The sequence below is a fragment of the Lynx canadensis genome, chromosome A1, assembly GCF_007474595.2.
Source record: "Lynx canadensis isolate LIC74 chromosome A1, mLynCan4.pri.v2, whole genome shotgun sequence".
Lineage (NCBI taxonomy): Eukaryota > Metazoa > Chordata > Mammalia > Carnivora > Felidae > Lynx > Lynx canadensis.
Window position 1 is genome coordinate 29,247,240 of NC_044303.2, and position 17,857 is coordinate 29,265,096.

A 17,857-nucleotide genomic window follows, 5' to 3' on the forward strand; every position below is an offset into this window, starting at 1 on the left:
CTTCCCAATCCATGTAATTGGTGAGATCAATTTTCAACTACTCCTCTTTAATTCTGCAGGAACACCTTCATCCTTTTTCTCCTTTAAACATACAGTTTTATCCTTTATTGGAAATACAGCCCCGACCCCTTCCTTTTAATTAACAATGTCTAGGTTAATATTTTTAACACATGTATTTTTTTTTAAGTTTTTTTTCTTTTTATTTATTTTGAGAGAGACAGCATGAGTTGGGGAGGGATAGGTAGAGGGAGAGAGAGAGAATCCTAAACAGGCTCCATGCAGCCCGATGTGGGGCTTGAACCCGCGAACTGTGAGATCATGACCTGAGCCTAAACCAAGAGTTGGATGCTCAACCGACTGAGCCACCCAGGTGCCCCTAGGATAATATTTTCAAAGTCTGGTTACAACTGTCCTTATCTGATGAGGGCAATGCCAATTAACTTCTTATTCTGCTTAAAAACTTCACGGAAAGAAGTTTTCAGAGAATGAACAATACCATTCCAGGTTGACTATCTCAACTATTATGCAAGATCAACAACTGGGACTGCTTATCTGCCTGGTTTAAGGACAGTGGATTTGTCATGGAAGAAATGCTGACAGAAATGTTCCCGAGTTAAAGCCTAAATTCATCAACAAGATACATACACTGTACTTAAATAAATGCCTTTTACCTGGAACTGAGTTCTCCTCAAACCTTCAGATTATTTACCTTCTTGGTGACTATGTGGTAAAAAAAGGTATCCTTATATAAGAATTATATGTAAACTGGTCTAACCACTATGGAGAACATATGGAGGTTCCTCAAAAAAATAAAAATAGATCTATGATCTGACCCACCAGTTCCACTTCTGGGTATATATCCAAAGGAAATGTAAATAGGATTTCAAAAAGATACATGCACTCCCACACTTACTGCAGCATTACTCACAAGAGCCAAAGTATGGCCATACCTAAATGCCCATCAACAGATGAATGGACAAAAAAGATGTAGTACATATATATAATGGAATACTATGCAGGCACGGGAAAGGAGGATATCCTGTCATTTGCAACAACATGGATGGACCCTGAGCATAATGTGCTAATACATGAGACAAGTCAAAGAAAAGACAAGCATACTGTATGATATCACCTATAAGTAGAATCTAAAAAAAGTCAAACTCCTAAAAACCAGAAAGCAAAATTGTTGTTACCAGGGAATAGGGGATCGGAAGGGTTAAGGCTGATATTGTTTAAGGGTACAAACTGGCAAGAAGTAGTAAGTATATAAGCCATAGAGATTTAATACACAGTATAATGAATATAGACAACAAATACTGTCATTAGGTAATGTGATAAATACTGCTAAAGCAGCAATCACATTATATATAAATGTATCAGAATAACACCTGCATACCTTAAACTTATACATGTCAAATTTATCCAATTAAAAAGATTATCTACCTTCTAGTGGTAAAATCAGTAAATTTGTCCACAAAAGGCTAATTCATTATAACTCAACTACATAAACAAACATAATTTATAGTTTTGACCATATGGATAAAGTGAATAGTGGGTATAATGAAAGGCCTATTTTTTAATGAATAGTTCCTTTTAGCCAAATACCTAAAACACTCAATTGTCTCTGAAATGAACACTGATCTAAAACAGAACTAGGAACTAGCTAACTACCAAAATGGTATGGTTGTGAATGAAGGTGTTAAAAGATGAAGCTTTAAAGTAAAACAAAGTGCAGGAGTAAAGTCCCACAGTCTAAATACAGCTATGATGCATAGGAAAAGCACTAAGCATATACCCTGAGTGTATAACCTCTTTATGGAAACAATAAAAGCTCACTTAGCATGACCTCTGATGTTAGTTTTAAAACATGCTGGCTGCTTTTTTACCTGACTCTAAGCCAAGTCTTTTCAAATCCTCTTGGTAGGCTTTCAGGGCAGCTGCCTCCATTGCGGCAAACTCCTTTGATGCCTTTTCTTCTTCCTTTGCCTTATCCAGGCTTTTCTGTTTAATCTATGGAAGACACATATAAAAGTGAAAGCCAGGTGAAGTACTGATATTTACACAGAAAAATTAGCAAAGAAAGAAATAAACTAAATTACCTCACTGATCCTCTTTGCCACATTTTCCTTATGATTCTTTCCTCTTTCGTGAAATTCAACACTCTTGAAAATGAATAAAAGAGAAAATGCAAAGGAAAGCTACGTAAAATATCATAATGTTCATACTAAATAAGTAACAGTAAATTTGGGAATGTAACATAACAAGATTGAAATAAAAAATGATTGACAGGAAAAAGAAGAATAATTTTAAAGCAAATGAGACCTTTTTTTATCAAATGATGCTAGGGAACTGAACCATGTTATTTATTATCATACCCTCTGACCAGGTTTTCTTTGGTGCTTAAAATAAACTATGATGACCATATCAATGAAGAAAAATACAAGATACCCTTGATGACTAATCCAGTGAATATGATTGTAATGAGGGCTCAAACAAAACAGGAAGCCAAAAGAGGAGTGGAAAAAAAACTTCAAGAAACACCTCTCAACATAAAAAGTCAAAACCAGTTAAGTCCCTAGAATTTGTACTGCTCTATTTGCCACATTAGGCAAGGGACATAGAGAATAAACAATAATCCTTAGAACCTTATTCCTCCAAATTGGGAGAAAAGTAGACAGTAAAGGATTCCTCCTAAATTGTAAACAAATACTTTTATAGAATGTGGTAATGATACAAAATGTAAAACTCCTGTGAAAGACAATTTGGCACTATCTACCAAAATTTGGCTGCTGGCATAAAGAATAAAGCTCCCTCTATGGAGAAAGCTCCAGGATCTACTGTTCAATGAAAAAAACTAACTAACAAACAAAAACCACACTAAACTATGAAGGATAGTGTATATAGTATCCTACATTTTATGTACGTTGGAATAGAAGCCTCTATATACATACAGAAACAATGGAAAAATTAGACAAGAAAATGAAAAAAGTGGCAACCTACAAAGAATGATGGTAACTGGATGGGACAGTGGAGTGAGTGAATGTTATTACCTATTTAAAACAGCAGGAATGCTCCCTAAATTACAAATGTCTGGTTGTATACAGTAAGGAAGTTTGGGTAAATTTTCTACAATTCACTAAAGTGAATTCCTCTTTAAATGGTAACACTGTAAAACAAATGTTCATCTTCTGTTTTTCATATACTGGTTTTCCTAAATTATACCACACAAAGAATATTAAAGGCCCATTCAAAAGACATTAATTTTGCTTCTAATTAAAGGGCAAATCAATGTATATTAACAATCCAAGGATAAGAAAGACATCCTAGAATGGATTATTTACCCTTTGTGACTCCTAAAATTCATTGAACTGCTTGGATAGCTGAAGAGAAGAGAAACTACCAGTAACATGCATAGATTTCAAAATTTCTGGCATTCATGTGTAAGGAAGGCCTAAGTTAAACAGGATAGTTGAAAACTTCAGCAACTACTCAAAAGACCAAATACCCAGACAAAACCCTGAAGAAAAACATCCCCAAACTCCTTGTAGACAATAATAAATATCTACCAAAGAAATACAACACTACTAAAGATGGGACTACTATTTTTTTGTGCATGCAACTCTCTCAAGTAAAAACGAGATGAATATATATTTCAAAGATACACTGGTATTTACGTACTACATACATATTGCTATGACATGTATTTGAAGGGGGGGAAATCAGTGATGCTTTTGTTTCATGTCTTAAAAGCTTAATCTAGATTAAGAGATATGGTAGTAAAGTGCTTAACAAAGCTATTTTCATATCCCATGAAAGAGGTAATGATATTCTTTAAAATGTAACCATTTATAGCTATAAAATTCTGCAAATATATTTAATTAGAATAGAAAAGATACAAGATAAACTACAATAATTGCTCCTTTTTACACATTAAGGGCTTTGTCCTTTTATGTTTCTTTGTACACGATAGTAGATAGTATTACAGATAGTATTACAAACATCGTGTGGCTAAACACGGATGAGATTACCCACTCAACGTCCATTTCCTGAATGTCACTGAAGGACCATAGAGAAATAATTTGGCTTACTATATAATCAAATTTAAGCTGATGAAAAAGAAGGAAGCTCACAGCTCTCCTACAAGAAATGAAAAGACAACAGAAATCCTTCAACTTTGAAAAATCAAGAGCAATATATATGAAGGTACTTTGTAAATGCTGAGTTTAGACAAAAAGGAACACGTGAATAAAATATTATTAGATTCTCTTATAGTGTAATTATCATACAGGCCTATTGTCCGCTATCCAACACTTGCAGTAATCACAGAATTTCTTTGGTTGCGACTTCCAGTAGTCTGCCCTGAAAAAGGTAAAAACAAGTCTAAGGTTATTTATAATATAAAAATGTAAAATTGTGCATGTTTTACATTTTCTTAGAGTTTCAATCATAAGCCCCTGTTACTGAATGTTGTCTTATTTTATTATTTATCTCACTGCAGCAGTTAGTCGAAATTGTTGCCAGTAAAAAGGAAAAAAGTCTGCACCGGATTTAAAACTCCCTTACATAAAACTGTTTTAAAAAAGTTTTTTTTTTTTTTCATTTGCCATGAGAAATAAGAAACATCTTGGAAAAGATTTATCTTCTTTACGTCTTTCTGGCATTTTGGGAAGCTGTTGTAATGGGAGGCCCGAAAAAACTCAAAGTTTGCTTTAAATCAAGTCCTTTCCATTAAAAGAGCAAAGAACAAGACTCCTCAGGTGAGAGACTGGTTCCTCCGAGACTATCAGTTAATACAATTTGTTCTCGAGCCTCAGGGCAAGAGAGAGTTGGAAAAGCCGAGACCTCTCAGCCGGCAAGACTTAAAAAAAAGTCAGCACGCTAGCCAAGACTGGCTGTTTCTACCAGGCGGAGGAGGGCAGCCGTGGCCGAAGTCCAACCCTAAAGTTTCACAACACCCCACGTTCAAGTGCTACGCATCGAACAGGGTGCTAGCGACCCCCAACAGTGCAAGTGAGCACCCGGCTGCTTCCCGGGAGGCAGTCTAACCCCAACTGGCCGCCAGCCTCCTCCCCAAGCCCGTGCTTCAGGCCCCCAAGGCGCTCCGCAGGGTAGCATTTCTACCCGCCCAGAGAACCGGCCCGGCCTGTCGGGTGACAGTCCCGAGCGAGTTAAGAACACCTCCGTCACGCCTCCAGCCGAAAGGAGGAGGTGGGGAGGGATGGTGGTGGAGTGCGAGACCCGCGGGGAAAGGGCCGCCCAGAGAAACAACACTTCGTTGTTTAGAGCCTGAGACCCGACTCACATGACTGGACCAGCAGCTCCGCGCGCCGCCCCCGGGTCCGGCTCGAGCTCGTGTTCCCCGCGCGGGGCGAGGTGAGGCCCGGCCCGCCGCGAGGCCCACCCGAGCCTCCAAGCCCGGACACCTCCCTCTTTCCCCGGGACCAGTGTTCCACGGTTCCCAACTACGGGTGCCCAGGCGACTCAATCCGCGTTCGAAATCTCCTCCTCTTCCCCTCCCCCTACAGGGGCGGTACTCCAGGATCCTGAGAGGTGGGGTCGGTATAAAGGGGTTGAGGTCACCGAGAAAGGGTGAAAGCGCGACGGGACCTGAGCCGAAGGACGGGAACCTCACGCCTCGAGTTCCCGAATCATCCCGACTTCACTCTCTCTCTTCCCCTGGGATCCAGAACCTCCACCCTTCTTCTAGGCTCGCTGGCTCGTGGCCAAGGAGCTCGCGCGCCGCCTCCGCCCCGAGCGCAAACAGCTGTTCCCCGAGACGTCGCCGCCCTCAACTTTGCCAACTAGTCCGCACGCCCTTTGACCAGTGGAGCAACCCGGACCTGTAGGCTGGGGGCCGTTGGCGGAGTTAAAAAAAGAAAGGTGAAACAGCTGGTTTCGGGGCCGCGAGTTGCTGGGCTTTGCCTCAGAACTTTCCGGAGGCGGCGGAGTGGCCCCGCCCCGCCCCCGCGACGCCCGCGCGCACGGGCTGTGCTAGTTTCTTCGCTCCGAGAGCGCGTGGGCAGCGGCGGCGGCGGCGGCTCCAGCGGCGCAAAGGCGACAGCGGGGAGCGGCGGCGCGGGCAAGTGGAGCAGAGGCAGCGGTAGCGGTAGCGCCTGCGTCTGTCAGGTGAGTCACGGCAGTGTCCCTATCAGCACTTCCCATATGGTCTAGCGGTTAGGATTCCTGGTTTTCACCCAGGCGGCCCGGGTTCGACTCCCGGTATGGGAATGTCGTAGCTTTTTTTTTTTTTTTTTTTTTTTTTAAACCGAATGAGGGATCTCACTTATTTTATTTTCAGTAGCTCTGGCTTTCTACTTGTCTCCTTCTCATGATGAGTTTGTGAAAAACGAGAATTAGTGTAGTTGTTAGCGACTCCGTGACCCGTGCTGCGCCGGGCTGGCTGGAGGAGCGAGTGCGCTCAGGGTCCCTTCGCTTCCCTTCTCTGGCTGGCGGGGCTGAGCCGCGAGGAAGGAGTTTCACTTTCCCAGGGGCTGCCCGCCCGCTCCTTCGCCCCGAGTCGTGCTTTCCCAGACGCTGGGGAGGTGATGATTAACTCTGGCCTTGCTTTATCTCCTCCCAGCGCCCCCCTGGGGCCCACACCCTCCGCGTCCGCAGTTTTCCGACGGTCCCAGGCGACGCGGGGGCGTGTTCGTCCCCTGCCCGCCGCGAGCCCGCGCCCCTTTCGGAGTCCTCGTTCTCATTCCGCCGGCTGTTGTTCACGGGAACCCCCCCCCCCTCGGCCCCCGGCACAAAGCCTCCTGTCGCGGGGCACGCGGCGGCGAGGCGGTCTGGCGTGCTTCGGTGCCCGCGGGCGCGCTTTCCCGTCCGCGCAGCTGCCCGTCACCGCCCGACCGGCCGCGTGTCCACCCGGCTCTCCCGCAGCGGCCAGCTCGTCCCAGCTTGACCTCGGGGGCGCTGGTCGCAGCTCAGAAAAGTACCGTGGACTCCAGAGCCACAGGCTCGAGTGCCTGTCTCTGCCTGGGAAGGCCTCTGGGGAAGGGATTGCGCGTCCCCCCCCCCGCGCAACCCCGCTTTAAAGCGCGCGCGCGCACATGTTGCGGAGGAAAAAAAAAACACCACTACGATGAGATGCCTTTCAAGAAGAAATTTAACTTTCCAAAGGGTCTAACGTTTTGAGCGCCTCTGATAGAAAATCTTGGGGTGGAGGTGGGGCTTGGAAGAGAGAAAATTGGCTGAAGACTGGGGAGGGGATGTTCCAACAAAGTTTCACTGTATTTTTAAGTATAGAAGCCCTGTGTTTATTACAAAGAAGGGGCAGCTGTGTCAGCAGCATGTGAGCTGTAAATGAAACAAAAGCGTTATCTTAAATGCAAGCTGAGATTAGAAAAGGGGGTGAGCTATAATGTTTAGTCCATTGGGCTTCTGGGAACAAATAGAGAAGGAAAAAGTGGCTCTTGTGGATGGGTTTCTGGTCAGTGCCATTACTAAGAGCAGATGATTGGGTGGTTAGTGTGCGCATTCCCAAACAATATTTTGCCGGCACAATGAGTTTTGAAACAATCTGTTAACGTGATCCGCATGATTAAGGATTAATCACTTTTATATTGTAAATAAACTCCCAGAACTAGAAGTATTTTATATGTTTTTTAATTCAAATGTTTACACCAAGCACCATCACATGCTTTTGAAAGTTACTGTTGTTGACGTTGGTGTAAGTTGTGGGTACAACACTGAATGTAATTGTGTTTTGGCTCCTGTCATTAGCTTGCGATTGACTTTTTGTGGATCTTTAACCTTCTCTGTACTCTGGGTTTACAGCCATAAATTCTTGATAATACATATCACTCCAAAACTTTAGATAGAATGGCAAGGATTGTTGAGCATTCTTGAATAGGTAATGTGAGTGGGAAAGGTTCATTTTTTTTATTTTTTTTTTTTGGAAAAGTTTCATTTAAAATGAAGAATGGGATCATGTCATTATTGAGAAAGTACTGAAGACTTTGGTCTGAATTTGGGTGGAACGAAGCCCCCTTCCTTGTGTCCAGTGAGGGCTTAACTCTTGACTTTACATTTTGTGATGATTTGGTATCATACTGTACCTAACGGTGCTAAAATGGATGTGATTTTCAGTTGAGCACCCAGGAATTGCAAATAGCTTTATGTATACTTGAAGGTATGCTTAGGGCAGGAGTTTGGTGACAGTATTTCTCAGATTCATGTATTGTTATAGACCAGGCCAAACAAGGTATCTGAGTTGCAGAAGTGAGTGCTACAGGAACCCAGAGGTGAGATGTCAGTTCTGTTCAGGAAAGAGGACTGGAAAGGAGAGGTAGAAGGGAGAGTATTTGTCCTGGACCTTGGAGAACTGGTTGGATTTCTCCTGGTGGAGAATGTGTCTCCTAAAGCTGAGGGGAGTTGAGGGTGGGGGAGCTGGGGAGAGTTGGGATCAACAAGTATGAAGTTGGCAAATAGTCTGGACACAGTGCTTGGAGTGAGAGGCATGTGGAAGAGAATTTCACCTTAATAAATTTTGACGAGGTGAGAGGTTCTTTTATCAAAGGAGTGGTGTTTATGTGACCAGGGTTTTAACAACCCTTTTCCTTTGAAAAAACCAAGTAGAGAAGTAACATGTGAAAACTTACTGTTTTAAAAAATTCAAGTAGGGGCGCCTGGGTGGCGCAGTCGGTTAAGCGTCCGACTTCAGCCAGGTCATGATCTTGCGGTCCGTGAGTTCGAGCCCCGTGTCAGGCTCTGGGCTGACAGCTCGGAGCCTGGAGCCTGTTTCCGATTCTGTGTCCCCCGTTCGTGCTCTGTCTCTCTCTGTCCCAAAAATAAATAAACGTTGAAAAAAAAATTTTAAAAAAAGAAAAATTCAAGTAATATAAACATGTGCCCATAGGTTTTGTTTACTAGTTGAATATTAACTTTTAATAGAATGAGAAAAGCAGTCAGAATTCAATTTGAAAAAATGAAATCTAAGTTTAAATCATGAGAATTACTTGCAATTATATTCTTACTAGCTTGCTTTATTGAAAATGACCTTAATATTCTACGACTGAGGTGCTAGTTACTGTCAGTAAGGCATACACCTTAAATAGGTTAAGACTAGGTGATAAATTTGTGCTCTTGCCTTGTTACTAGAAGGCCATTGGTAGTCACATTTTAGGTGTTCTCTCCTGGACCACAGAATAAAGTGATACTAATTGAACTGCATTTATGGGGCGCCTGGGTGGCGCAGTCGGTTAAGCGTCCGACTTCAGCCAGGTCACGATCTCGCGGTCCGTGAGTTCGAGCCCCGCGTCAGGCTCCGGGCTGATGGCTCAGAGCCTGGAGCCTGTTTCCGATTCTGTGTCTCCCTCTCTCTCTGCCCCTCCCCCGTTCATGCTCTGTCTCTCTCTGTCCCAAAAATAAATAAACATTGAAAAAAAAAAATTTAATTGAACTGCATTTATTTATTTTTATTTTTTTTTAATGTTTATTTATTTTTGAGAGAGAGAGAGAGAGAGAGAGAGAGAGACATAGAGTGCAAGCAGGGGAGCGGCAGAGAGAGGGAGGACACAGATTCTGAAGCAGGCTCCAGGCTCTGGGCTGTCAGTACAGAGCCTGATATGGGGCTCAAACTCATGAAGCGTGATATCATGACATGGGCCGAAGTCGGCTGCTTAACCGACTGAGCCACCCAGATGCCCCTTGAATCGCATTTATTTACCCAAATGGTCTCTTTAATCTTTGGTACGGTTAGATGCAATCAGAAGATATGTGACAGTTTAATAAATATTTTCACAGCTGAACACCTATCTTTAAAGAAATACAAAGGATTGAAAAGAAATACAAGGGGTGGTGGCATTTTAAAATCCAAAGACGTTACTGTGGTCTCTGAGGCCCAATATCATCTGGCCTCTGCTTACTTCCCCAACTTCATCTCCTGCTTTCTCTGCCTCTTCATTATGCATCAGCCACACTGGCTTCCTTTTTGTTCCTTGAACGTGCCAAACTTCTTCTTTTATCACTTTTATTTCTAGCTGTTTCCACTGCCTGGAATATCTCTCCTCCAGCTATTCATATTTCAGGTCAACCTTACTTTCTCAGTGAGGTCTTTTTGACCACCCTTTTCTTTTGGTTACATTACTCTCTTGTTTTCTCCTTTTTCTTAGTTATTTGAAATTAGCATGTTTGTTTCTATTTATTTCTTTTTCCACTAGAATGTAAGTTCCATGAGGGTAAGGATATCACAGAGTGAGATCATTCTTACTCTTTAAGATTCGAGCAAAAGTGAATAAATTAGAACCCTCATATAGTGCTGGTAGACATGTAAAATGGTACAGTCACTCTGGAAAACGGGATGGCAGTTCCCTCAAAATGTTAAACATAGAATTACAATACGACCCAACAGTTCCATTCCTAGGTATATACCGAAGATAAATTAACACATGTCCACAAAAAAATATGTACACACGTTTATAACAACATTATTCATAAGCAGAAAGTAGAAACAACCCAAATGTCTATCAACTGAATAAATAAAATGAGAATGTATCCATACAGTCAAATATTACTTGGCAATAAAAGGGAATGAACTGGTACATGACACAGTATGGATCAATCTCAAGACCATATGCTAAGTGAAAGAAGCTAGGCTCAAAAGACCCCATTTTGTATGATTCCATTCATATGAACTGTCCAGAATTAGGTAAATCTAGAAGAGAAAGAGTATAGTTTATGGTTGCTGAGGATTGAGGGCAGGGGACACAGTGGTTAAAAGGCATGAGGAGTAACTGCTAATGTAGGTATAAGGTTTCTTTTTAGAGTGGTTGAAAGGTCTTAAAATCATTTAATCATCTAATAATGATAATGGTTGCACAACTGTAAACTAAAAATCATTCAGCTCTACTCTTTGAACGGGTGAACTTTGTGATGGTATGTAGATTATATCAACAAAATTGTTAAAAGATTGAAGCAAAAAACATGTAATATTACATTTTACATTTAGCATTTGGATAGTATTTTTAAAATGTTAATGGAATAATTTAACACTGCAATTCTAGCTCCTAGATAGTCCAGGAACGTATCAAGTGTTCAATAAATAACTGATGAAAGAGGGTTAAAGTATACAGATAATTATGATGCAATGTATAGTGTGATAAATGCTCAGATAAATGCCCATAAAAGCCATGGGTTTGAAGGTCTCTAAAATATCACATCTGGATTCATGTGAAGTGAATGGGGAGAGGCCTCTTCTAGGAGGCAACATTTGAGATGGGCTTTGAAGTCTGGTTAGGCTTTTTGCTCATGGAGATGATACGGTGAAAGGCAAAGCATTAAGAAGGAAGCAATCAGGAGCAGAGGCACATTAACAGTTTGTAGCACATTTTGGCTGAACTGAGGGTACATGTAGGATAGGAATAGGAAATAAGGCTGCAAAAATAGATTAGGGCTTGTAGCAGACAACGTCAGTGCTGGCAGATCTCTGGTATCTTTATCATCCCCCTCAACCACTAGTGTGTTTCCAGTGGCCCATACTTGTGGAGAACTGGAAGTGCTTGGGGGCTTATCCCCTTACCCCTAACAACTTTGAACTCAAAACTGTCCAGTAAAGAGAATAACTTCGAAGCAGGAACTTTGGCGTATTCTCTTCTGTATCATCAGCACCTGGAACAGTGCTTGGCACTTGGAGAACATTTAGAAGTGTTTGAATGAATGAATGAAAACCAGGATGTTGGAAGGTCTGTTCAAAGTAAAGTTTATTTTACAGATCCCCTTTACTCTTCCAGAACATTTAGATAGATTTTGGAAGGTTCTGATTGTGCAGGTCTTTGAATTTGGGATAAGGAATTAGCTGGGAGAAGAGATTTCTTGTAAGTGTTTTGATGAAATTAATTTGGTAGTAGTGTGCAGGATAAACTGGAGGATGGAAAGATTGTGTCTTCCTATTCCTCTTCTTGCTCTCACTCACCCTTTGGGTCAGGCCTTAACTAGGGTGGTGGCGGGAGAATACAAAGGATCAGATTTTTAAAAAAGGCACATTGAAGGAAAAATTGAAGATGTCAGGAAGTAAGCATTCCTAAAAGAAATAGAGCAGTTAAAGAGCATAGACTTTTTTTTTTTTTTTTTTTTGCTCCTAGGGTTGGTCCGACAGGAAACTATTATTGCCCACCTGTATGTGCATGTGTCTTTTTGAATACTAAAATTGTACATTAAGTCCAGAGACAAATTTAAGGCTGTCAGACTGCCACCCTGTGGACAGTATGAATTGTGATAAAACTTCATTCATTTGAAATTCACTATTTTAGAGCTGATTATGGTTCTTCCACATCTGTATTTGTGCGTTATAGTAACTGAAAAGTAAAATTAGTTTTCTGAGCTTTCTCAGAGGCTTTTAGAGAAGGGGAGTTTAAAATACAATCAGTTGTTTAAAGTTACAAAGAAATTAAAGAATGCTGTTTAGATCCCTCTTTGCTCCAGAAATTTCCTATCAAAGAGTGTGTTTTTTAAAACATTATGGCATGTTGTAAAATAGTCTTTTTTTCTATTGTACTAATTTTTTCATCCTATGTTATAACATGGTAGATTTTGAGAGTTCTGTTTCTTGAGAAGTATGTAAAACTCCCACCCTCCCCCTTTTCTTTGGCTAAGTGAAAGTGACCTTCCCTTCTCATTTTTTGTAGAGTTGGATTTTATTGTTAGAAGTTCTTCGTGCTTTGATGAATTGCCTTAATTGTATTTATGTAAACAATTTGGATTTTGTTCTGTGTTACTTATGTAGAAGGGCAGTCTGCTCACAAATTAAACTGGTGAGCTAGTTTGCATCAAAATGAAATCATGATTGTGAAAGACTTATTTGCTCTCTGCAACTCAGGAAATGGTTCTGTCTAGAACTCTACAAAATAAAACTTTCCCAGCAGAAGAGCTGTTTACAAGCCTAATGTTGTAAATGGCTTGTATTCCCTGAGGTGTCAGGAGGGGTGGAGTGGCCATTTAGCACTTGAAATTTGTGTTAGCAGTAAAGCAGAATTGAGCTGAAGCAGAATTCTGAGGTCAGCAATTGTGCATGCTTTCTGAATGTGATACCAGTCTGAGGAGAAGAATGAAGAAGTATCATCTGGACCCCCAGCCCCTTAAGTTACCTGATACTTCATCTTAGGGACCTTACATTTTGGTAATGAAGAGATTTTCAAATTGAGTGTTAATGATTTTAAAAAATTTTTCTAATGTTATTCATTGTTTAGAGAGACAGAGCGCAAGTGGGGGAGGGGCAGAGAGAGAGGGAGACACAAAATTTGAAGCAGGCTCCAGGCTCCAAGCTGTCAGCACAGAGCCCCATGCAGGGCTCGAACTTCTGAGGCCTGAGATCATGACCTGAGCTGAAATTGGACGAAGTTAGATGCTTAACCAACTGAGCCACCCACGTGCCCTGAGTGTTAATGATTTTAAATAATTAAATTTCCTCTGAGTTTTTCTCAAAAGTGTAGCATGACATGTATAATATACTTTAAATTGTTTTATTTTATTTAATTTTTTCAAAGTAAATGTATGGGATTGAGGGTGACCTTTATAAATTTTTTTGCAACATTGTTTAAAAAGTTTATTTTATTCATTTTGAGAGAGAGAGAGAGAGAGGGAGGGAGAGAATCCCAAGTAGCCTGTCAGTAGCTGTCAGTAGAGAGCCTGATGTGGGGCTCGAACTCACAGACCGTGAGATCATGACCTGAGCCGAAATCAAGAGTCGGAAGCTTAATCAACTGAACCACCCAGGCACCCCTGCAACATTTATATCTTATATTCTACAGTCTATGTATATATACTTTGTAATTTAAGTCTTCATTTAGGTGAAGAATTACAAATGTTTACCTAGGTTTACAAGGTATATTGCTCAGTAAAAAAGTGTTATTTAGGGGCACCTGGGTGGCTCAGTCGGTTGAAAGGTCTGACTTCGGCCCAGGTCATGATCTCAGAGTTTGTGGGATCAAACCCCACGGGGGACTCTTTGCTGACAGCTTGGAACCTGGAGACTGCTTTGGATTCTGTGTCTCCCTCTCTCTCTGCCCCTAACCCACTCGCATTCTGTCTCTGTCTCTCTCAAAAATAAATAAATACTAAAAAAAAATTTTTTTTAAAAAACAGTGTTATTTACATATTGTTTAAGGAAAGTAACTTTCAAAATACTTCATGGTTCATTTGCTCCTTTCCTAAGTATTGGGACAAAGAGCTAGTAAAGTTAGAGATGGATTTATGTTTTTTAATATTTAGTGTTTTCATCATCATCATCGCTATTAAAACTATAAATGACATTAAATTTCTATAAAAAGCTTTTAGTTGGATATTTAGTCTGAACTTAAGAAACTTTGTTATTGTTCAGTGTCTGCCTTTTTATGCTGGAATGGTGACTGTTTCAGGAATAATGGTAGTTAGCGTTTTCTTTTCCTTTTTCATCTGTAAATATAAATGTAAATTTAAGACATTTTCATAAATGTAAACATAAAACCTTTTGTTCTCTGAAAAGTAATTCCAGCCTAGGTTAGTTGAATTTTGTTAAATAACCACTATTTCATAAGTTTCTGTGTGTGTGTGTGTGTGTGTGTGTGTGTGTGTGTGTGCAAATTTAAAAGTTTATATATGAGTGCAGACCACTCACTATTAAATAAATTACTTCTATTTAAAACTTTTTTTTTTTTTTTGCTTTATTTTAGTTCTCTGGGAAGGTACTTAACTAGTGACTTCTACATTCAGACAGTCCTTATAGTCTTAAATCTTTATTTGTAGTTTAATCTTTTAATTTAAAGTTTCTTTTGGACTTAAAATCCCAAGACCAGGATGCATTTCTGGTTTAGGATGTGTTGATATATTGCTTTGTGTGAAGCTTTTTATTTGTTTCCAGATTTAATTATAAAATTCAAACTTTGAAAATTCTATTGGGATTTGTTTTACTATGATTTTCCTGACCTCTGTGTTTATCACTGATACTCCCTTATACCAAGAAACACAGATGACCCTATTAACTGGGAAGGATGGGGCCTTGCTACTTAATCACCCCGAGTAAGGCAGGCAGTCACCCCAGTTGTAAGAGCTGAAGTAGAAAGGAAGAGTGTGACAGAAAGAGATTGCCCTCAGGCGGACTCCTAGCACTGTGGGAAGGTACAGAGGTGCACAGAAGCACAGGAAGGTGCCTTCCTGATGGAAGGCAGAACATAGGCGTAAGGAATTCAAAATGCCAAGTGGGCAGTTGACATCAGGGAATTTCAGATATGAGTAGGAATGCCCTTTCTTTTTTCGTTTTCCCGTGTTTTTTTGCCATGGCACATGAACCACAATTTTACTGTTCCTTAAAATCCTGCTGTCAAAGACTGTCTCGTTTCTGTTTTCAATACCTTCTAGAATGTCTTAGGTTAGTTTATGGGGAATATTTTAAGGGGGCTTTTTACCACAGGTGTGTAGGAAAAAGAAAGCACATACATTTTGCATAAAAGCAAAACTACATACTCATTAGAATGCCTGCTATTAAAAAAAAAGACAGGAAATAACAAGTGTTGGAGAGAATATGGAGAAATTGGAGCTCTAGTGTACTGTTCATAGGAATGTAAAATGGCACAGCTACTTTGGAAAGTTTTATGGTGGTTCCTCGAAAAGTTAGAAATAGAATTACTATATGATCCAGCATTCCCATTTATGGTTATCTGACCAAAGAATTAAAAGCAGAGTCTCAAAGAGACTCTGTACATCCATGTTCACAGCAACATTATTCACAATAGGTGAAAGATGGAAATTACCTAAGTGTTCTTCAGTGGATAAACGGATAAACAAAATGTGGTATGTACATACAGTAGAATATTTTTCAGTCTTAAAAAGGAAGGAAATTCTGCAATTTGCTACAACGTGGATGAACCTGCAGGACATGCTAAGTGAAATAAGCTAGTCACAAAAAGACACATACTGCACGATTCCACTTATTTGTGGTATCTAAGTGTAATCAAAATCATAGAGACAAAGTAGAATGATGATTGCCAGAGGCTGGGGGAAGGGGGAATTGGGATTTGTTTAATGGGTAGAGAGTTTCAGTTTTACAAGATGAAGAGTTATGGAGATCAGTTGCACAACAGTGTGAATGTACCTATTGCCACTAAACTGCACACTTAAAAATAGTTAAGATGGTAAATTTTATGTATATTTTACTGTAGTTTTTTGTAAAGGGAAATTTGAATTTATATTTGGATATGCAGAATGTAAGGTTATAAAAACCTCTGTAATGAGGTTGAAGTTACTGATCTGGTCGATATTCAGGTATTAGGTGCTGAGGACAGAACCATGAGAAAAGCGGACAAGATCCTCAAGAAGCTTACAGTTTAGTGTGGGAGACAGATACCGACTGAACAAGTAAAAAAGTGTGCTTGAGTGTTACACACACACCAGGGAGACAGACCCCTGACAGAGTAGGTGGAAAGGCTATACTGAAAAAGCTTCTCTAAGAAAATGACATTTAAATAGAGACCTGAAGGATGAGTAAGCAGTGGCTGGGAAAAAGCAGGGAACAAACAGAAAGGGAAGTGAGACTTGAGGGAGTAGCATTTTGCAAATGCTCCAAAGCTGGGAAAGAAAGGGTATCCTTTGGGAGATGAAAGAAGGCCCTGAGGGCTATGATGTGTGAAAAGTGGTGGGAGGTGACAGTGGCACATATCAGATTATGTAAGGCATTGTAAGGCCATGTTAAGGGGTTTGAATATTATCTTATGCAAAGATGACATTGATGAGTTTTAAACCAAAAAGTATGTTGGTGGAATGGAGTGGAAGTAAGGAGAAAAACTATGTATCTTTTCCTACAATGTGGCTTTTAAATATGAATTACCTACTCAATCTGGTGCTTGAATGTCAGAGGGAAAAATGGTTCATTTGTATTTATTCAGATGATATATTGATTGTCAATGTGGCCTGTTGATGTGGTGACATGTACTTAACAAATTTAAGGGGAATGTCAAGGGTAATTGAACAGAGGTGATTTTCACCTTTATACTCTAACTTGGTAGTTGAAGCCCTAGAAATGGATGGATTTGCCCAGGGAGAGTGTAGAGAGAGAAGGCGGCTTTCAGTGGAATCTTTAGAAGCTCTACTGTTCAGTGGGGAGGTACGTGGAGGCGGGGCAGAGACGACTAAGGGAAAGTAGTCCAGAATTGGGGAAAAACCAGGACAGAACATTTATCAGGTCCAACAGAACAAGTTCTGAAAGTGTTAATTGGGTTTACCTGTCTGGTCATTGACTTTAGTTAGAACAGATTTAGTGGCATAATAGTGGTAGGATTAGATTAGATTAGTATGAGTCTAAGAATGAGTGGGAAATGAAGAAATGGAATACAGATAAATCTTTGAGCAAGCTTAGCTGTGAAGGGAATGAGAAGGAATGGTAGATAGGTTTGAGGTTGTCAAAATTGGGGTTGGGTTTTTTGTTGTTGTTTGTTTTGTTTTGTTTAGAGAGAGCAAGCACAAGGAGGGGCAGAGAGAGAGAATCCCAAGCAGGCTCCACACCCAGCATGGTTCCTGACACAGGGCTTGATTCCATGACCCTGCAATCATGACCTGAGCCAAAATCAAGAGTCGGACACTTAACTGACTGAGCCACCCAGGTGTCCCTCCCTGTCTTTACCTACATTTAGATACTTGAGATAATTTAAGGCATATCCTTTTTTTTTTTTTTTTTTAAGGTTTCATCACTTTTCTTATATATTCTCTCAGCTCAACTTTAGCAGAGTCTTGAAGAATGGGGAGAAAGGATAGTGGGAAACAGGAGCAAAAATAAAAGCAGAGAGAGGTTGGTAAGTTCTGGGGACTTATTTTTCTAATTTGTAATTATCTGAATTCTTAATATGTAGCAGGTTATACACGCTCATTTTAGTATCTTTAAATTTAGGAA

General features: G+C 40.5%; 2 protein-coding genes and 1 non-coding gene across 5 annotated transcripts in view; 2 read left to right on the plus strand and 1 right to left on the minus strand.

Moving 5' to 3' along the window:
* Positions 1-5,497, minus strand: part of WBP4 (WW domain binding protein 4) — a 67,227-nt gene extending 61,730 nt beyond the window's left edge. For all 3 annotated transcript variants that reach the window (XM_030311823.1, XM_030311832.1, XM_030311830.1), the window contains exons 1-4: positions 5,303-5,497; positions 4,287-4,359; positions 2,100-2,162; positions 1,887-2,010 (exon numbers count right to left, since the gene is read on the minus strand). In XM_030311823.1, the coding sequence (XP_030167683.1) occupies positions 1,887-2,010; positions 2,100-2,162; positions 4,287-4,359; positions 5,303-5,304 (262 nt within the window). In that variant the 5' untranslated portion in view covers positions 5,305-5,497. The remainder of the gene's footprint in view (positions 1-1,886; positions 2,011-2,099; positions 2,163-4,286; positions 4,360-5,302) is intronic.
* A 99-nt stretch (positions 5,498-5,596) lies between these two features.
* The window catches only part of ELF1 (E74 like ETS transcription factor 1), a 110,755-nt gene continuing 98,494 nt past the window's right edge, over positions 5,597-17,857 (plus strand). Inside the window, exon 1 of the mRNA XM_030311797.1 lies at positions 5,597-6,126. The gene's annotated coding sequence lies outside the window, so the exon portion shown is untranslated. The remainder of the gene's footprint in view (positions 6,127-17,857) is intronic.
* TRNAE-UUC lies at positions 6,157-6,228 on the plus strand. Its single transcript has one exon. It is a non-coding gene; the product is annotated as a tRNA-Glu (tRNA).